The sequence below is a fragment of the Haemaphysalis longicornis genome, unplaced genomic scaffold, assembly GCF_048455015.1.
Source record: "Haemaphysalis longicornis isolate Haplotype H1 unplaced genomic scaffold, Haemaphysalis longicornis Haplotype H1 scaffold_3, whole genome shotgun sequence".
NCBI classification, from domain to species: domain Eukaryota; kingdom Metazoa; phylum Arthropoda; class Arachnida; order Ixodida; family Ixodidae; genus Haemaphysalis; species Haemaphysalis longicornis.
Genome location: NW_027526335.1, coordinates 32,269,380 through 32,283,878, shown reverse-complemented (window position 1 = coordinate 32,283,878; position 14,499 = coordinate 32,269,380). Strand labels below are relative to the sequence as shown.

Below are 14,499 nucleotides of genomic sequence, written 5' to 3'. Positions count from 1 at the left end.
ACGTACTGTGTGGAAACTTTCTTTTTGAATCATTTGGTATGAGACTTTGTATAAGCCCACGTGTGTTGTTCTGACTTAGGCAGTGGCTCATTTTTGGAGGCTGTTTGAAAATCTTTGCTTTATCGGTAGTCTGGCTAGATTTTCACCTAATGACCATTCACGTGGAGTATCAGCTGATATGTACGTGAAAGGCAGTGTTAACAAATCGTATGGCGGTTATTAAGATTGCAGTGGGCGTTTCCTTTGTCATCATTGAGTGGTGAAGATTTAGCTTGGTTGTGTAAAGTAGTCTGTGGATTGGGGTGTGGGGCAGAGCGCTTTGACCCCGGCTGTCTACGTATTAGAATGATGTGTTCTGCTCTTTCTTCAGATGGTGACATTTATTGGGTGGCTGTGTTCATCCATTGCTGTCATTGGCAAGATTGAAGTTGGTCTGGACCAAGAGCTCGCCATGCCTCAGGTAAGTCTAACTGGAAGCATCCTCAGCTCATAGTCTGGTGAAATTTGTCTCCTCTTAGTCAGGATTGCGAGACCTGTTTGGCTATTTTAAGAGGAGGGAGCTGACCAAAAGGACAATGAGTGCTACAGACAGACCTTTTTGTACCGCACAGTTTCTCAAGAAACTGTTTTTATTCATAGTTGTTGTGTCTTACCTTCCAGTGTTTGATGCTTTGCTGTAGCATACAGGTCGTGCATTTAATGGAGAGAACTTGTTATGCACCTCCTCCTTTATCGTGCTCACTTTGCAATTATGCCTAAGAGTGTTGGAAATTGAATGTACTTTTCTGCTTGGAGCATCACTGTTGGGGGACTTGGTGCAGAGTACAGCTGGGAGAATGCGTGATAAACGTTCCTTCATTTCTTTTTTTGTTCTTTAGGACTCGTACCTTCAGCAGTACTTTGATTACCTCAAGAAGTACCTCCAAGTGGGGCCCCCAGTGTATTTCGTAGTGACCGACGGCTACGACTACACCGATGTAAAGAAACAAGCCAGACTATGCATCAATGAACAGGTCTGTGACCAAGACTCTGTCGGGGCGAAGCTCAAGCAGCTTACACTGCTCAGTAACAGGTGAGTTGAGGCCACAGGTGCATTCGAACTTCTGATGCTTACCAGTGGGTCGCTTTAACTTTGACCATTTCTTACACAAGCGCTATTGCCACCTTATGCTTTGTGGACAATGATTAGTCTCGTACAGAGGAAGGTCTGTCGGGGATATTGCATATATGTCTGTGTGCTTGAAAGTAAGTGTGTAAAGATGAGTTAGTGCAGATGCCTCCAACTTGTGGTGTTTATTTTGATTCTGTCTCAAGCAGATATTGCTGAATCATTTGATGCCTCTGGGTACTAATGCACCCTTGATTGTGTTCTTTCAGGACCTATGTCACTAGGTTACGTTCTTACTGGCTGGACCAGTACATTCAGTACATGCGATCTTCAGAGTGCTGCTTCGAAACCGTCAAGAACCACGATTTCTGTTACTCCCAGCACGGCACTGGTAAGAGTGTGTTTTTTCTTTACTCGTACCACTTGTATAGTTTTGAATTAAGCATGCCTGTAAAATGGAGGCTTTTCATAAAATTTTTTGGGAAGTGTCATTTTTGCTTAAGGGCCTGCAAATAGGCTGACGAACTTCTGGCACTTGCAGAAATTTCGTAAGCAAGATCTAGTGAAATGTGAGCTGTCCTGGTAGACATTTTGGATTAAAACTGGCCACAAAGGATTATTACAGCAAGGCACTGGAGCAGTAGTTGTTTTTAGAGGCTCAGGGGCTTGGTTTTAAGTTAGTTGGTATACACCGGCACATTGGTACCTTGTTCGTTATTTCTTTTTCGGCATTACCCCCTGCACTAAGAGTCCCACAAGGCCGCTGTAGATGTAGTAATAACAAAATGAAATTATGTTCAAGGGCCTGCCATATTCCAGTGTTAACAATCCAGTCCTCTGCGTTTTGTATGACCTCTTAAAGTCTTACTTTCCTGCCAGTTGAAACTGTACTTAAACTGCTTGAACTTTACTGTTGGTTCTATGGTCCTGGCCTTTTCCTGCCTGGGTGGAACGAAACGTGTGCGGTGTGGAGTTAAAGCACCCACTTTACATTTTAAGTTGGCAGATACTGAAGACTTCAGCACAACTTTTTTTTTTAAAATGGGCAGACATTAAAGGGACCCTGCAACACTTACCATCGACTACTCGGAATGTATTTTGGGGTAAAGTCTATCGTCCCAGCAATATCCTCCCACAAGAATTATGAAAATCCGTTCACTATCACCGAAACTGTGCGATGAGAAATCTCACATAATTGTTCCCTCTCAACTCGACCACGGACAACGCCACGAAATCTGCGCGCTCTCTCCCGGAGAGGGGGGGCGCCTCGTGGCATCCTCTTCGGCGGCCTTCGATATATCGTATGCTGGGGAGTTTTCTCCTTTTCTCTGCAACATGGAGAGGTCTGTTTCCGGTCTGGCGCCACAAAAATGCAGGCATGGCTGCCTGCTCGCAAGCGCACGCTCAGTCTCGTAGGGTGTTTTTAAAGCAATAACCGTTTCTTGTCGAGTGGTCTCGTTGAAAGGGGAGTATTGAGTCCATCACTTAAATTCCGTGCGCACTCAAAACAAAAGAAACACCAAAATTATGCGTACAGGTTCAGGCATAGAAGAGGTTGGTACACAGTGCCGCCGCCGGCGGATCGTCTCAGGAAATGTGAGAAATAAGCCGCGAAGTTGACCAGCAACAGCCAATAGGACAGCCATGGCCCAAATGATGTCGTTCAGGCCATGCCAGGGGTGCATAATGAGCAGAATTAAAGGGAGCGCGGTTGGTTTTTCCGTGTCTTTCACAGCGATTTGCGCACTCACCGCTTCACGTGCACGTGTAATATTTGGCTCAGGTATTCCTGGCAGTGTGTTCTAAATGTCGCGCAGATTTACTTGCACTGCACAAAGAGTGTTGCAGGGTCCCTTTACGAACATACCTGCTCCCAAAACTGCACCACGTGTGTTATTAAAGATGGCATTGCTCTTTGGTTTCAGCTGGTGGGATTTGCGAGCGTTGCTACGTGCCTAGGAATGAGCCCTTCACGGGCGAGCCATTCAGTCGCTACCTCCCCTGGTTTCTGCGAGATGTGCCTAGCCCTGTGTGTTCCTCGGCGTAAGTCGCTTGTTCACTGGGGGGCGCATTTCTGGTGGCGGGAATATTTTTTACTCAAGGCAAAGCCTTGTAATATTTGAGACAATGGACGTAGATGTACCCCGTTCTACTAGATCGCAGGTTTATTGACATACCGTATTTACACGATTGTAGGTCGACCCATTTTTTCAAGTACGACAATCTAATGTTGGGGGGTCGACTTAGAATCGAAATCGAACTTTGTGCCGCTTGTAACGGCAAGAGAAATGAGAAATCGGGTGCTACGAGCTGGGGAAGGCGTAGCACCCTCGTTTCTCTGGTTACGGTCGAAGCGTAGCGTTTACCATTGCATACAGTCTAGCGTCAATAAAGCTGATGCTCACTTTGAAAGTTGGTGTTCCCGATCTGTGTGCTTTGTCCACCATACCTAGAGCGAGCGGCTAACCTTCCACCAGCGCGTTCGGAAATGTACTGAACGTGATATGATTGTGCCTACATCAGCGCCGTGCATTAATTTAAGGGATTTGGTAATACTCATTTTGTTTATTAGAGACGAACAAAACGCTTCTTGAATGCAAGTAATGTACTCGCGAATAAAAGGAAATCACGAGCGGCCGCTATTGTCAGCCGCCATGTTGTTTGTTTTGATATTGCGCGGCAGTGCCGCTGCCGGTAACTTTGATGGGTGTCATCTCGCTGTGAATGTGTTCTCATTATTGGGAATAAAGTTTCCCGCTCAACCCACAGCGCACGGTTATTTTGCGTGCTTATACAAAAGCGGTTCTTTTTTAACATCTACAGCGCGCACCATGAGCGTACGGCTCTTGAGGGAGCATCGATCAATCATGGAAGAGCCGCCGTATGGGGAGTATCGGTAGTTGACGGAAGAGCTTCTCCTTGTGATACGATCTTCTACGCGGCCGCATTGCCGCGTGTTCTTGTGTCACTTCTGTGTTGCACTGAATCGTCCCGCCTGCCCTGGGCCGTCATCCCCGGAAAATCTTTTGACAAGTTTTTCCGGGGGTGACGCCTGGGCCCGAAGAACTCTCTCGGCGCTCGTTCACAGCAGCATTCGAACGGGCTGCTTCCTGCGCTCGCATTTTTTTTTCTTCCTTTCTTTCTTTCTTTTTTTTGAGAGAGATGCAATTTTGGGGGGGTCGACCTACATTCGAGTCGACTTACAATCATGTAAATACGGTAGGTGCCTCCAGAAACATGAAAATGCGTTAGCACAAAGCTGTACTTGTTTGCTGGGTAAAATAGAAAAAGAGTTTCTGCCAAGCATCACCGGGGTTTGTTTATCAGGGATTTCAGGTCCGAGTGCGTGCATCCATCCATTCGAGGAATCTTGTGCGTTTCATTCCATTGGGGGCGAGTAGGCTGAAACGGCACTGTGCTCGTACTACTGCACGCGTTAGTGAGGGGCATCATCGTCATACCGCTGCTGTATTGTCAGATCAGAGGGGAGAGCTATGAAATTTCGCCGCCTCTCTTGCAGCTGTCAGCAGCATTTCTTTCTGCCAAAACCCTATGTAATGTAATGTAATACGTAGACTTTTTTTTACTAGACTTTTATGCTACAAAGATTGCATGCTGATGTTCTCCCCTGTTTGTTTCTTACCTTGTAGAGGTCGTGCTGAGCATGGAAGGTCGATCAGCCATGTGAATGGGACTGTCAATGGTGAGTTCCCCCCTCCTGCAATTGCATTGGGGATTTTTTCTTTGCTGGAAGGTTTATGCTTGCGCACCCTGCACACATTATTTGCCTCCAAGGTTTCCGAGATGGGTTTTGGCTGCTGTCATGCTTCTCCTGAAAGTTGAGGTATGCGCCAGAGCACAATTTGCTTATAAGCTTCATGTATATCAGTTGTCAGTTTTGCAGTGGCAGGGTGATTTGCCGGCACTTCCTTTTTAGGAGCACTGACACCAAATTTGTTCTTTCTCGTTTTTGCTTTAATGAGCCCTTGCCAGCCTCTAAACAATGGAACACGAGTTAAGGGGGCACACTGGTCTTAAACCACAAATGTTTATTTTTAGAGTTATAATTATAAAAATTGCAGGGCATGTGTAGTTTTTCATGCTGACTGTAAATATAGAGTTTGCTTTTGTGTAAAACGACTACATTCAGATTTATTTGGATTTTTATTTTTGATTTTTTGACAGCTTTTGTAAAAAAACTGCTGGAGTGATGTAGCAGCTGAACAAGGTACCAGTGAACTGTGTACAAATCAAGGAATGCAATAAGACTAACATTATCATTCTATCTGGTCTGTAGCGGACATTACGACCGGTAGAAGTTTGGGCCTGGAAGGCAAAACCGGTTTTTCTGTTTGCCACCTTTCAAGCCCGAACTTCAAACGGTCGTAATGTCTGCTACAGACTAGATGGAATGGATCTTTGTGGTGGGACAAGTGGGTGCTACAAACAGGCTTCTCGGCGCAGCTGACTCGCAGTTTGCTTTCCGTCTTTCAGCTGCCTACTACTCTGCCTACCACCCGGTGCTGAGGACGTCCAAGGACTTCTACACTGCGCTGGAGTGGGCTCGGCTGATCTCCGACAACCTCACCAACATGGTCAACCAAGTTCAGCCGGGGGTGAAAGTGATCCCCTACAGGTGAATGGAATCGGCTGCATTTTGCTTGTTGGTTTAACGCAGGCTTTTTAGGCAGTTCCAGGCATGCTCTTGATTCCAAGTCGTATGGGTTGTGAAGTTTGCAGATCTGTGGTGAGAAATGTGGGTACTTAAAAACCTACAGGCAAAAAATAACATTTATATTTGCTTTTTTATTGTAGTATAATGATGAAACAAGTAATGTGAGGGTGTTTTTATTAGAGAGTAAAACCGCCTCGTTGGTCCTTTCTGGATAATGAAAAATGAGGGCTTTATCAATGTAGCACCCTGGTAGTGCCAAAATTTCATTTGTGTTGGCTTACTCCTAAATGTTAGTGACTGCTTGCAAATTACAGTTTGAGATATGTGATGTACATTCAGAAAACATTTTTCAGTAGTGTTAGGTTTAGATTACATTGTGTGATAGAGGTTTTTTTTATATACAGTCTACGCCCGTTACAACGGACCCTCTGAATCCCGAAAAAAAACGTCCGCTGTAGCCGAAGTATGCAGTATCCGACAGGTGGGGGGGGTATGAGCCTTGGGTACTTTAACCGATATTGCATATGCGTAGTACATACACTTTGTTCTTTCTACACGCCTGCAGCACCTCTGCACAGTGTTCGCGCGAGGTCAAAGAATCTCGTGAACACAGTTTCCAAAGCTTAGCCCCGGCACTTGGAAAAGGCCTAGCGCATGCGGTCAAGCGTGTAAAGATCATGATAAGCTGAGCAAATAAAGGAAGAATATAACTAGGTGCAATTATTAACCAGCTATAAAACGTCAGTCGTGGCCATGAGCATTAGCTAGGCTTTTTTAAGTCCCCTCACGACGAGGCAGGTTTTCCCGAAGCCGTTCGTCAAACAAATTGGATCGCTGCCTGACGTTCCCTCAAAGCGGCTTCCACATTTTTAGCGATTTTAGTCTGGTCATTGAAACAGCTGTAATGAAATAATCTGATGACGGTTAGCTGTAAAATAGGAAGTTAGACCAGTTGGACTGCGCACGGTTACCGGCAGATTGCACACAATGGATGGGAAACAACCCCCCTACTTGAGGCATTTCTTACCTTTTTCACCGAACGGAATGGGAACGATGCATGCGTGGGAATAATAAAAGCCGAAATTCACTGAACCCGAGTTTTTTATTACATAAAAAAACTGACGAGGGCAGACTCTCCTCCGAGTGCACCACTTCGAGTATTCGATAGCCCTGTTTTCAATCCCACCGGAGTCGCATTTAGTGGCAGCGGCCTTGTTCTTGACGGTAGAGCGGACTGTCTGCTTAGACAGGCCTGTACATCTGGCGACGTCAGCCTGTTTTTCCCCATGTTCAACAGCGTTAATTACGCTTAATTTATCCGACAGTGAAATCAACTATCCCGCCGCTCATGCTGCTGGTCGCGCACAAAAAAAAAAAGCCACTGGCACTGGCTTGGCTTGGCTGCGCTAACGACCCAGCTGCCAGCAGTGTTGCCAGACATAACAGTTTTCTTGAAAAAATAAACAAAGAAAAAGCACATTGGGTGCTGGCATCGTGGAAGTCTGCTATAAACATTCAGTCGAAACAATTTTCGCCTAAAATTTAGTTTGTTGTAGCCGATAGTCTGCTCTAGCCGGGTCCGTTATGAGCGGAGTGAACTCCATTTAAAATGCATGGGGACCAGACAAACCAACAGAAATGGTCTGTTGTAACCGAAAGTCCGTTGTTGCCGGATTTGCTGTAACGAGTGTAGACTGTATATATAAAAAGAGGCACCTGTTAAACGGATTGCAAGGGACAGAACTAGACTGGAATTTGTTGACAGATTTTGAGCAGCCCCAGGAGGACTGCCATGTGCTGCTTTCTTGCTTGGGGTGGGAACTGTTGTGCACTTTCTAAGATGGCAAGTTTTAAGTTTATGAATGAACTCAAACACCAGGGACGTCTTTAGCAGCGCGATTAGAGCCACACTTGCGTCATTGGATGTAAAAAATGGCAAATCAGAACTTAACACTGGTCTCTCTGTTGCTCCCTCACCTTCCCTCCCTCCCTCTCTATGACAGCCTGGTGCATGTGTTCTACGAGCAATACCTGACCATGTGGCCGGACACGTTCAAGAACTTGGCCCTGTCGCTGGGCGCCATCTTTGTGGTGACCTTCACGCTGCTGGGCCTGGACTTCGTGTCCGCCCTGGTGGTCACCTTCACCATCCTCATGATCATCGTCAACCTTATGGGCCTCATGTACTGGTGGGGCATCTCCCTCAACGCCGTCTCCCTCGTCAACCTCGTCGTCGTGAGTCCTCCTTGTCTTTCTTCCAAGCTGTTGCTCTCCTGTGCAGAGCTTGGTTCCCACCACGGTGTAAGATGCACTTTAGGTGAGGACACAGCTGGCAAAACAAATGTTTACTCCTCGTTCTAATGCAGCCGCCAAAAAGACGCCGCCGAAACCGTTGACTGCAGCGCTCTCCAGCACGAGAGAGAAAAAGCTGCCCAAGCGTCAGCCAATCAGAGGTGTTCGGACCTTTTCGGCTCTTTGTCCGCCCTTCTCGACAGCTTTCGTAACTTATCACCTGCTCACTGTGGCTTGGCCAATCCCTCCAGCCAACGGAGCAGGCGGTAATTTGGAGGAAGTCGTGCGAAAGCGTGTGCACTCGCCGCAGTGTTTCAGCGTGTTCTGAAAGGGGCTTTGAGTGGGTCACAATCGAAAGGAGATATAAAAATCTGGGGTCATCTCCACTAACAAGAAACCTGGGGAGGGGCAAAGCTTGCAGTGTATGAGTGTATTCTTGGCGCCTTGGCGTTTTTGCAAACGCAGATGAAACCGCTGGGAGGTAGAGGTATACAGCTTTGCTGTAAAAGTCTCTTGTCTTTGAAGCACGAAGCTTTCTATCGCGAGGCGTAAACAAGTGTCCAGATGTTTTTTTTTTTTATACGCGTTATGAAGCACTTCAGCGTGAGGCGTAAATGAGTGTCCTGGTGTTTTTTTTAGTACGCGTTGTGTTCTAGTGCAAGGCGTAAAAGAGTTTCCCGGTGTTTTAGTGCAGTGACTACATGAAACAATGATTACGACGACGACAGGAGACTCCAACAGCCCCAGCCCCTAAGGGGCTTCTCCCCAAAAAACTCAACCAAGGTGAAGGTGGGCCATGGTACCCCTGGACAGTCCTGCAAATGAGATTTTATGCTTGTGCAACAAACAAATGGGGTGCAAATGGTTTATGAAGGACTGCAACACCGGTACGCACAGGTGACAAGAAAACTGGACATATAACATTCCCTGCGATCCTAAACGAATTGATGTGTGCTCTACAGCAATCCTCCGCCAACAATCATGCCACTTGCAGGTGGCATTTGTCTGAGAGTGCGATTGTGCGAAACAGCTTGGAGGGGAAGTACCGTGGTGGAATACAGAAGCGCTCAAAAAAACAAGGACGAAGGAAGAAGTAGACAACGCCGTGTTGTCTACTTCTTCCTTTGTCCTTGTTTTTTTGAGTGCTTCTGTATTCCACCACGATGAACACATACCAACTAGCCCAACTTTCCGTTCTTCTGAAGTACCGCTCAACGTCGAAGAGGTGCACGTTCGCAAACGATGCAGTGTCATTGATTTCACCATTAGCTACAGCACCCCAGCTACTCACTACCAGTAGTGGCAAAAAGGAAGCGTCCGTCACCAAAACAATGCCCCGAAATACAAGGCGGGTAGCTTAGTTGCTGAAATGGATTAAACTAGCAGCAGAGTTCTTCAATGCTTTTCTGGTCATGAAACTCCGCCGTCACGCTATGTGAGAGCTTCGTGCGCTGCCCAGGGAGGCTGCGCTGCGGTGCTGGTGTTGATCGGAGGGCAGCAGGGGAAGTGGTCAGAGCACGTTTGGCAGGGAACGGACGCTCGGCACCTTATCAGCAGCATGCTTTCGCTTTAAGTGTCGTGGGCCGCTGAAATGGACTTATCATTTTGTGAATGACGAAAAAATTTGGTGTGAACGGACATGCTGCTACTGCGTTCCTGCCTGCCGGTCTGGCTACAGAGGAGTGGAGGCCGCGCCCGATGCCCTCCGATCTGCAGTGGCGCCCCTCGCGGTAGCCTTTGTCCCCGTACGAAACGTTGCCAGGAGTTTCATGACCAGAGAAGCATTGAAGGACTCTGCTAGCAGTGAGTATGCTGATGTCTGTTCGTCACAAATGGCATTGCACAAGTCGTGTAAGTTCACACACGAAGCAGCGGAGACGAAGTGATGATGTCAACGTCACTGGCTGTGCCCAATGCTCGGAAGAACTTCAGGGTGGGTCTATATTAACTTAGGACACCTGCAATCTCGCAGTTGTTTTAACAGTGCGGTAAAATCGCACTGTAAGCTTGCTTTATGCGAGCACACACGATGAGCTTCCACAAACAACGTTACTCTATACGCATTTCACTAGTGCCTGTGAACCAATTTGCTTCAAACAGTCGTTTGTGAAACCACGTGAAGCTACGACGCTGCGAAGTTACTGGTTCGGCCACCAGATGACCTTTCAATTGAAGGTCTACGCGCGGCACCAACACCATTATTTGACAGCTTTTTCAGCCACTGTGTCTGCACCTAAAAACGTATCTTGCACCGTGGTTCAAGCTGTAGCTTGTTTACGTTTGGTAGGAGGCACACTTTCAAAGGTTTCCGGTAATGGTAGCGCTGCAGCAAGGCACAAAACAAGGCTGCAGTGTCTTCCTCCTTGTTTCGTGGCTATGTGCTGTCCAACAAAGGGCATGTTTCGGCTGTTTGCCTTCCTCGTGATACTTGTGGAAGCGGGAAGCGTGAACTCAAAATTGAATTTGTTTTGATGTGGAGCTTGTTTCTTGCAGGGCGTGGGCATTTCTGTCGAGTTCTGTTCCCACCTTGTCCGCGTTTTCGTGTTCAGTGGAGCCCCGAGCAGACTCAAGAGGTCCCAAGAGGCCCTCACCAAGATGGGCAGCTCGGTGAGTTAGACTTTGGCGTGCTGCATGTTCTCTTCTGTCTTCGGGCTGTCTGACAATCGAAGTTGTGTGGGGGGCAATGGAGTGTCTTTGGGAAGGGGAAAGAGGTATAAAGATTGGTGAACTCTTTTTACTCAAGGTGACCTCTGCAAGTTTGCACAAAATTTGCATTGAACTCATTGTGCAGACTAAATTTCAGTATTTTCATATTGTCACGCCATGGCTGAAAAGGTTGTATATAAGGTCGGGCAGTGCACTGAATTTGGATTGCGCATACTCTTTTTATTTGCACAGTTGCAGCTATAATGTGAGTTTCTGAGGCCTTTAAGGCAAATCTTTGAGTGCCTCATTTGGCAAAAATAAGCGTTGTTGCTGTTCTGTACAGAAGAATAACGATAAAGAGTGAACCAACACTTTTGAGTTCATAGTGGAGTGGAACCGAGGTCTTCAAAGGAGGAGCCGACTGCGTTACCACCGCACTACCTCAGCATGTTGCCAGTGGCGGAAAAAGAGCTGGCCCAGTGCGTGCTGCCGTACAAATGAACGTGACAGCACTTGTGTAGAACGGGTGCACCCCAGCCACTGAGAATTCTGGTGCTGGGAAAGCTGCGGCGTGAAGGGTTGCCCGTCGAAGTAATTCGTGCCAAGAGACAAAAAATGAAGGCGCGGAAAGAGATACAATCGCGGTGTAGCAATAAAGAAGTCTTTTCACCTTCATAGCCCATAAGCATACTTAAGGGGGGACGTGGGAAGTAGAACTGTTTTTGTTAATTATGGACCAAATTTAGTCAAATTAGTAGATTTTATGTAGTCAACTAACCTAACAACAAAACTTAAATCAGTTTAAAAATATCTTCTATACTTTTTTGAGTTACCAGACTAATTACCTTCACAGAGCTGTCCCAAGATTAACTAACTAATTAGGCAAGAACCCAACAAGATTTTTATGTCAGCATGACCAGGAAGGTCTATTCTGTGCTAGAAAGCTATATGATTATTGCTTTATTTCCTTTATGCGTCCAAAAAAGAATGAGAAGTTTCACTTTCTTTTTGACATGAAACTATTTCTGATTTTGAAAGGAAGGTGAAACTTCTGTTGTTCTTTCTTTTGCCTAAAGGATATAATGCAATACAAATCTAATAGCTTCCTTGCACAGAATAGACATTTCTGATCACACTGGCATAAAACTCTTGTTGACTTCTTGCCTAATTAGTTAATTATGGTGAATGCAAGTTTCAGGTAATTAGTCTTCTGACTTAAAAGTATAAAATGTATCTTTAATCTTATTACAGTTTTGTTTTTAGAAGGGTTAGCTACATAAACGCTCCTACTAATTTGATTCAATTTTGTCCATAAATGAAAAAAAGTTTTACTCGGCACGTCCCCCTTTAAGTGCCCCAAGGAATTATTTTCTCATCGAACCTTTACTGGGCTGCGTGCCTGTCGGTGGAAAGCAGTGCTGCTCTCCTCTGCTTCCGTGTGGGGAGGTTTAAGGAGCTTCCCTCTTGCCTCTGCCGCCCACCACCCTGTGCAGATTCTGTCGGGCATCACGCTGACGGACTGCGGGATCCTGGTGCTGGCCTTTGCCAAGTCCCAGATCTTCCAGATCTTCTACTTCCGCATGTATCTGGGGATCATCGCCTTTGGGACCCTGCACAGCCTCATCTTCCTGCCGGTCTTCCTCAGCCTCCTGGGTCAGTGGCCCTGCTCCCCCGGCTTTGCCCTCGACTCCCATCACTACCACGCTGGCCTCAAGCACTTGAGCTAGGACTGTGAAGTAACGGGTAGCTGTGCCAAGGCATGAACTGTAACGTCTGAAATGGTGTCCCCCTTCCCCTCTTGTTCATTCCTCTAGTGCAGTTCCCCGTCCCAATGTATATTTCCCTTCGCAGAAGCTTTCGTGGGCTTCCATTGACACTTATACCGACGTGTCTGAAGAGATAGATAGGCAGAGTCTGTTTGACTGCCTAATGTACATTTCCTGTATTTGACCAGCTTTGCAATTTATTGTTTGCTTCAATAAATGTTTAATGAGAAAGGCCAATGTGTCAATGAGAAGCCAATTGAGCCTGAAGGTAGGGATAGCCAGACCACCCACTGCTCATAACTGGGGTTGGGATTAGGGCAAGATGCGGCAATGGCTTTGCAAAAAAAAAGGCAAAAGGCTAGTCTCTAAATTTACAGTCTGCGTGCAAGTACGCTCAGTGGAGGCCTTCAGTGCAAGTCGCGCCATTCTCATTTCTTTTTTTCCCCCCTCCGGGCAGTTATGTGGCGACAGATTATGCTCCTACTTTAACTTTTACCAGTAATGGCTCAAGTTTTGAGGCTCAGTGATGTACCGAGTGTAATTTACATCACTGTTTCTTTTTCAGCGAAACCTCACACAAGACGAAAACTGTTAGTATTGAGCACAACCTAATTTTTGCCAGCTTTTTTACAGTCGTTTCTAGCGTTTGGAAATAAATTTTTACATTCACCTTCATGAAAATCGTGCCTTACTTGTGCTTAATTTTCTCGAGGGCCGTACTTAAGCGCTGAGTAGTATTCTTTGCTCAAGGATGAATGTGCTGTGTAGAGTAGCTACGTGTAAGGTTTCTTGCAGAACTGCGTTCAGGGCAAGGCGTATGTAGTAAAATGCAATGTAACAAAAGTTGATTCAGGCCAGTAATGAGGGATGGAGTGTGCAGGGTACAAATGTATCTGATGCTGGTGTTGAGGAGGCATGATGAGCATCCGAACACCATAAAAAACAAGTTCATTGTATATCTTTTTTCTTTTCCTCGCAGTTCAACGTGTGGCTAGAACTCTCAGTAAAATGGCAGTGTAGCCTTTAAGTATTATTCAGTGCAGTTGGACCCTAGTCAGAATGTCAGTTACAAGAAAGCAAAATGGCCTTGATTCTGGCAAAACGATTTTCAGAACTGTAAGCCTTTTTTTGACTCCTGGGGCATTCAGGTTCAACATTCTGAATTTATTTGTACTGGCCTTGAATTTGAAGAAGTTGTGAAAATGAAACAGCGTATGAATAAAATAAAATAAACAGTTAGGGGGAAAGGGAGTCTTATTTTGCACTAGTTTGGTTGATTCATAATAAAAGGGATAAATATTTCAGCTAGAATGCCTTACTGTTCCTGATGATGCGATGCATTTTCACCTACAGAGGTTGCTCAGGACATTTAGAAAAGTCTCAAATCTCCTGCTAGTTGCAAAAAAAAAAAAAAAAAAAAAAAGTGGCTGGTCATAATGTACATGTGCCTAAAAGTGCTTGGTATAAGGTCTAGGTTCAGAATGCTCTTGCTGTCATCCTAAAAGCAGTAGCCCATTTGCAAACAGGTTTCGGGCAAGCAAAGGTTTGTTGTTGACTCAATGTGTTGTCTTGTTGGCCTTGTTGCGTGCAGGACCACCCGTCAACAAGGACAAGTTGATAGAGCACATCCAACTACACGAGATGGGCGCAGTGACTCCCACCATTACGAGGCCTAAGAATGAAAAATATACTCCAAAGGATGTGAGCGCATAAGGAAGCTCTGGATGCGTATTTAAATGTTAGTATATTGTCCTGCACCTGACTTTTTTTTTTTTTCTTTTTGATTGTTTCAGTTTGGGTAGTGTAGCTGAGGTGGCGCCTATTCCAAACCTATTCCCACTCCCCCCCCCCCTTCTTGTATGCATTCTAGTGCACTTAGGAGTCCAAAACGGCAAAAGAACAACAGCTAGCACACGTTGAAACCTACCCCGCCCTCCCCCCTCTCTTGTATACAGTCTAGTGCGCTTACAAGACTGAAGACGTCAAAAAAAAAAAAAAAAGATGTAACAGCT

At 45.9% G+C, this 14,499-nt stretch overlaps 1 protein-coding gene across 2 annotated transcripts in view; it reads left to right on the top strand.

The window, feature by feature from the left end:
* LOC144174233 (NPC intracellular cholesterol transporter 1-like) overlaps window positions 1-14,261 on the top strand; it is a 93,903-nt gene extending 79,642 nt beyond the window's left edge. For both annotated transcript variants that reach the window (XM_077702799.1, XM_077702798.1), the window contains 10 exons: window positions 371-460; window positions 879-1,072; window positions 1,378-1,499; window positions 3,034-3,151; window positions 4,759-4,811; window positions 5,603-5,744; window positions 7,787-8,018; window positions 10,569-10,682; window positions 12,215-12,374; window positions 14,079-14,261. In XM_077702799.1, the coding sequence (XP_077558925.1) occupies window positions 371-460; window positions 879-1,072; window positions 1,378-1,499; window positions 3,034-3,151; window positions 4,759-4,811; window positions 5,603-5,744; window positions 7,787-8,018; window positions 10,569-10,682; window positions 12,215-12,374; window positions 14,079-14,200 (1,347 nt within the window). In that variant the 3' untranslated portion in view covers window positions 14,201-14,261. The remainder of the gene's footprint in view (window positions 1-370; window positions 461-878; window positions 1,073-1,377; window positions 1,500-3,033; window positions 3,152-4,758; window positions 4,812-5,602; window positions 5,745-7,786; window positions 8,019-10,568; window positions 10,683-12,214; window positions 12,375-14,078) is intronic.
* The last annotated feature ends 238 nt before the right edge of the window (window positions 14,262-14,499 follow it).